At 38.2% G+C, this 6000-nt stretch overlaps 1 protein-coding gene across 1 annotated transcript in view; it reads left to right on the forward strand.

The window, feature by feature from the left end:
* Positions 1 to 6000, forward strand: part of edar (ectodysplasin A receptor) — a 46374-nt gene that overhangs the window by 35757 nt on the left and 4617 nt on the right. Inside the window, exons 8-9 of the mRNA XM_084421573.1 lie at positions 613 to 687; positions 3782 to 3854. Of these exons, the coding sequence (XP_084277699.1) occupies positions 613 to 687; positions 3782 to 3854 (148 nt within the window). The remainder of the gene's footprint in view (positions 1 to 612; positions 688 to 3781; positions 3855 to 6000) is intronic.

Consider the following 6000-nt stretch of genomic DNA (forward strand, 5'->3'; position numbering starts at 1 on the left):
GAGTATGTGTGTACATGTGAGAGTGTGTGTGAGTGTGAATGTGTGTGAGCATGTGTGTGTGTGTGTGTGTGTGTGTGTGTGTGTGAGAGTGAGCGTGTTTGTGTGTGTGTGAGCAAGCATCTGTGAGTGAGCATGTGTGTACATGTGAGAGTGTGTGTGAGTATGTGTGTACATGTGAGAGTGTGTGTGAGTGTGCATGTGTGTAAGCATGTGTGTGTGTGTGTGTGTGTGTGTGTGTGTGTGTGTGAGTGCGAGTGAGTGAGCGTGTGTGTGTGTGTGTGTGAGAGAGCATGTGTGTACATGTGAGAGTGTGTGAGTGTGTGTGTATGTGTGTGAGTATGTGTGAGTGAGCATGTGTGTACATGTGAGAGTGTGTGTGTGTGTGAGTGAGTGAGCATGTGTGTGTGTGTGTGTGAGTGCGTGTGTGTGTGTCTCAACGTTCCTCATAAATAATGTGTGTTCATCATCCACAGGGAAACTCTGACCACAGTTTGAGGCTTTCTGCTCGACATTTACTTGATCATTGCCATATTTCAAAGTCTTTCTTATTGCTCCAGTCGTTTAATGAACAACAGTGTGTTGTGGAGCTAACCAAACACGTTTCTTTCCCAGCATGCTGCTCTGGACAAATAATAAAGACTGTGGAAGCCCAAACAAACAAGCAGGAGGAGAAGAAAGAGGTTCAAGGTGAGAGAACGCTTCGCTTGACACTCCGGGCGACATCTGTAGCTGTTAAACTGCTAAAATAACATTTCCAGCTTGAATGTTGATTATTTTCCTCATATTCTCCATTGTTGCGGCTCCTCTCTTCCCAGTCTGTCAGTAACGCTCTGTTTACTTCCTGTCTCTATGATGCCCCTCCTTCTGAAAAGCACACTGTCCTCTGATTGGTCGGCTGGAGCAGTGTGTTGTGAGTGTGTTTGGGAAATGTCCCGCCCCTAATTACCATAACCGCCAGTTTCAAACATAGACTGTAAAAAAAATATGGGCGTAGTGTCTGTGACATCACCCGTGGGTTTCTGAAGAGCATTTTTGAAGCCCAAAGTGGGCGGAGCCGGGCGGAGCCATCTTGGCAGCGCGTCACTCCCGGATAACCAAGGTGGATTAGCTGAGGTGACGTGACGCTAACAGACAGCAGACAAACATCTAGTTGTGACATCAGCGGCAATCCACCTGTCACTCAAGTGGACACGCCCTTAATTATGCACAACTTTAAGGCTTAATATAATTTAAACGGATTAGTTATAAAAAAATTCACCCCCCTCACAGTCGTCATAAAGGGTAAAATTAGCTATATAGACCAAAACCACTTTTTGCACCAGGCTGTAAACACACTTTTTTCTGCTGTAAAGTTGAGCATATTAACATGCGGCTCTATGGGATTGACTCTCTTTTGCAGCCGGTCTCTAGTGGCCAGTCGATGAACTGCAGTTTAAGTCACTTCAGTGTTGGATTCAAGAGAGACCGGAAGATTGCCGCTTGGTTTCAACACACTACTAACTAACTCAACCAGGCCCCGCCCCTTTATTCTGCGTATTAATTATTTAAATGAGGAATATTGTGACGTGTTCGTTCCCGGAAGAAACTCAAGACTACAATGGAGGCGTTTCAGGGAGTTCAGAAACACTGACACTGATATAGAGAAGAACTCACCTTTTAATGCTCAAACAGCAACAATACACACTAAAGACAGATGAACATGCAGAAAAGCAGAACATGAGCCCTTTAAGAGGATCTGACGGGACGAGGTGAACGCTCATCAGACCTCCAGCGCTCATAATAGAGGGATCATCAGGAATGTTGCGTTCTCGCTGACGGCACTGAATGTTTTCAACACGTCTCTACATTCATCCTGGAGAAAAACCCCTCAAAATTACATTCAGAAATGACAGTTTCACTCTCTCTCACTGCGGCTCGTTTAGTGTTCAGTCAGTCGCTTCACACCAAGGACGATCAATGTAACGATAAAGAACAACGGAGTCCACACTACAACTATTATTATTACAGCACAGAGAAACAAAATCATTGGAATCACTTTCAGAATTATTTTTTTTCCAGCTGATGAACAATAAATAAAAACTGACAGCCAATCAGAATCCACCCTGCTTTGAAGAGCTGGAGCATTAATAGTGACAAACCTGAAGCTTTTAATAAACAGAACAATATGGACACTAAAATAGTTATCATTATCTTTATAGTTATTGTTCTCGGTGTAAACGGGCCTTAAGACGAGTTGAAATACATAGCGCACTTAAATATAATGAATCATTTTCATTATTAATATTAATGGCGAAACCAAAGTGAATAAAGAAATATAGCTATTTTTAGACATAAATTCTAAATATGCATTCTCAAATCTTACATCTCTGAACAAAAACGTCTTTTTACATTAAAAACAGCGCAGTCCAGTAAAATAAGTTTATTGGAGTTTTATGCATGAATTATGAATTCTTTATGCATTATACATTATGCATTCTTAAAAATGTAAGCTGTTTACGCACTAATGCGTTCAAGTTCCTGATCAGAATACAAACAACTACATTTGCATTTATTGGTTTGTCAGACAAAGCTCTGGATCTGCTGAACTAAACTGATCTGAGCTGGAAATGACAAAAGTCTATTAATGTTGTGTTTTCTGCCAGTGTGAACGCTCATCTTTACAGCTCGATCTTACACGTATTATACGGTATTATTATAAGTGGCTTAACCGAGAATATCCGGTGGGAATTAACGCCTGTACAGTAGGTGTTCGCTCATCCCGTCTGAACCCGGATTAATGCTGAGACGTACAGTAACATTCATTCATCTGCTTTTCTTTTGCTTTAATCTTTAACTTTCAGGGCTTTTAAATGTTGATATCATTCATTAGGGCTGCATGATTCATCAAAATAAAACCAGACTCATGATAGGGCTGGTACAACTATTAAATTGCTACGGCTGCAATTTAATTTAATTTAATTTAATAAAAATATGCACTGTGTGTTCATTTACACGCTAATGATTCAATGACGTATTCAATGTATTATTTTTCTTAAATACTTTACTTTTTTTATTTTACAGTGAAATATTGCAATAGTAATATTTCCTATTTTGATTTTATTTAATCATTTTTATATTTTTTTAATAATGATGATAATAATACAATTTATGATGATTAGTATTATTATTATTAATAATATTAACATCATTATTATTTTTAACATGATTGTTAATATTATTATTATTATTATTATTATGATTAATATTATGAAAATTCTTTTTATTGTATTATTATGAACATTATTATTATTATTATTATTATTAATATTATTATAATTATTAACATTTTTGGTGTTATGATTATTTTATTAACATTATTATTATTATTATAAGTAATATTATTATCATCAATATTATAATTATCATAATTAACATTATTATTATTGTTATTATTGTTGTTATTTTATAACCAAATTGATATACATTTTATCACAACATTTTGGCCAAATTGAGCAGCTCGACAAACAAACATATATATATATTTTTTTTTGCAAACTCTAATTTTATCTATAAAAAAAAAAAAAAAAAAAAAAAAAAATATCACAATTTGATTTTTCCCCAAATCATGCAGCTCTATTTTCCACCAAGATATTTAATCCCTTCACATCTGTAATATTGGTTATATAGTTCTCATGGCTGATATTTTGGCCCTCTTCATATTCTTGATCTCATTACTGCAGTTTTTAAAATCTGATCTGAAATTAACGAGAACGTCGCTGATCTTTAATCACTGTCTTTCCAGAAAACGTGGTGATCTTTGCAGAGAAGGATGAATTTGATAAGCTCAAGCCTTCATCTCCAAAACCAGTAAAGAGGTGAGTCTTCACACACAGCGTCAGTGGCGCTTAAACACGGTTATTACACGGCTCTGTGGAATACTTGATTCTGATTGGTCAATCGCACATCCAGCTCATTAAAACTCTGATTAACATGGAAAAGATACTTTTCGTGTCGCGTGTAGTTAGGACACGGTGTTCACATACTCGTTTCTTTGAAAAACACTTCTTTTACTCAGTTATTTTACTTTGAAATGTGCGTTTCCGTGCTGGGATGTGTGATATTGCGTTGGTCTGTGATACTGCACGTTGCCAATTTTCAATGTCCATTGTGCTCGTTCCTGTTGTGTGTGCTCAAACTGGCAACCCGTGTGAGCGTCGAGTCTGAGGAGGCGGGAGAAACGACGATCTACGATATTTAAAAAATTGGACTGCAGTTCCTATTTCAGCCACTAGTTGTCAATCTTACAGACTGCACCTTTAAAGGCCTCGCACACACAGCCGTCGAGCCTGAGAGAATCATGTGCCAGTCTCTCCGCCACCGCAAGACGTGTTTGAGCAGCGACTCAGACTGGAAACATTATGTGTCTCACACACGGATGAAGTCGATGAACACAGATAAAGCCTGAGGAGATCTTCATCTTCATCTCAGACAAACACAATCAAGCGTGTGATAATTACGCGGCGGCGCAGCCAAAAACCGCCAGGTGAAAATAGTTCTAAAAATAATCATGAAAACACAAGACGACACCTTTATGCCTCAAACCTTTTTTGAGGCGCAGCAGAAGCTTGAGTTAAGAAGTAAAACTGCTTTGCTGAAAACTAGGGGTGCAACAATACATCGCAATACAAATATGCAACATGTATTGTGTATAATTCACCCAAAATGAGAAAAATGTAAGTTTACAGAGTTTTAGTGTCAGTACTACATTAAACTACTGTATATAATGTTGAATATATTGTTTAATAATGCAATGGGGGAATATTTGTGGGTCCTGATAATGCCAAATGTCTGATGTTACCAGTAAAAAGTGGCTTACATTATTTTAAATACATCTAGTCAGAGTGAAATCATATTCGTCTAAAATAATTCTGTATTTTCAGCTTCAGAATCATGAATATTGTTATTCTGGCGTCTCTATTGTCCTGTGCTTTGGGTTTCAGCACCAAGTCCAAGACTATTCATTTACACACCAGTGTAATATCAAAGTTAGCATTTTAATCAACAGTTTTACCTTTTATGTCTTGGAGTATCGCAATAATATGGTATCGTGAGTTCAGCATCGTGATATGTGTCGAATCGTGACATGAGGGTCTCGTTACACCCCTAGTGAATACTAAACGCTAGTTAAATGAGAAGTTAATAAATGTTGGTAGATGATGTAATATATGAGTAGAGCAGCGAGGGTTATAGACGTGAGATGCGAGAGCCAAACCAGCGCTGGTATCGAGTGTCTGAAAACAATGACATTCTGTGCGCGTCTCTGAGCCGTCTTTGTGTTTGGAGGCTCTTCCGGGGAAATTTAACTGTGATCTGAAAACAACAGGCTAGTCAGAGCATATAAACCACCGAGCGTCTGAATCAGGCTCTTCCAGCAGCTTCACTCCGAGGAATAAACTCTGGATAAACTCTGAGGACTGTCAAATAACAGTAAAATAAGTATGGACTCTTCCTCGATCCACTACACTAGTGGCCTAAAGTGATGTTTGATTTTAAATCAACCTAGGGTCCTTTGCACCATGACCTCGAGCCAAACACCCCCCAGAAGCCTTTATTCCCTTGGTGGAACATTATTAAAGTTAGAGCTTATTTAGAGATATCAGCTGGATGGTTTAGTGCAGGCGCTAATGGATCCAAGGCTGTTTCTGGTAAATTACCGCACTAATAATGCCCAGAATGGCACCAAACTTCTACAGTCGTACAAACAGGTTCTGGACTCATAAAACGAGGCGTTGGAAAGTTTGTAAGTACATCAGGAGTTTATTTAAATAACACTTGCCTGATGGCTAATGCTACCGCTAACCCGGACGTCGACGTCACTTCAGTGGTTTGGGAAAAGCCTGTAAAAGTCCTGCAGAAAGCGATCATAAGGATGGAGTGTAACGACGAATTATTTATTTTTTCCGAAGTGTTGACAACTTAGTGTTAACTAATAATTGTTATAAACTGGCACTACCAACAAAA

The sequence above is a fragment of the Rutilus rutilus genome, assembly GCF_951802725.1.
Source record: "Rutilus rutilus genome assembly, chromosome: 10".
Classification (NCBI taxonomy): domain Eukaryota; kingdom Metazoa; phylum Chordata; class Actinopteri; order Cypriniformes; family Leuciscidae; genus Rutilus; species Rutilus rutilus.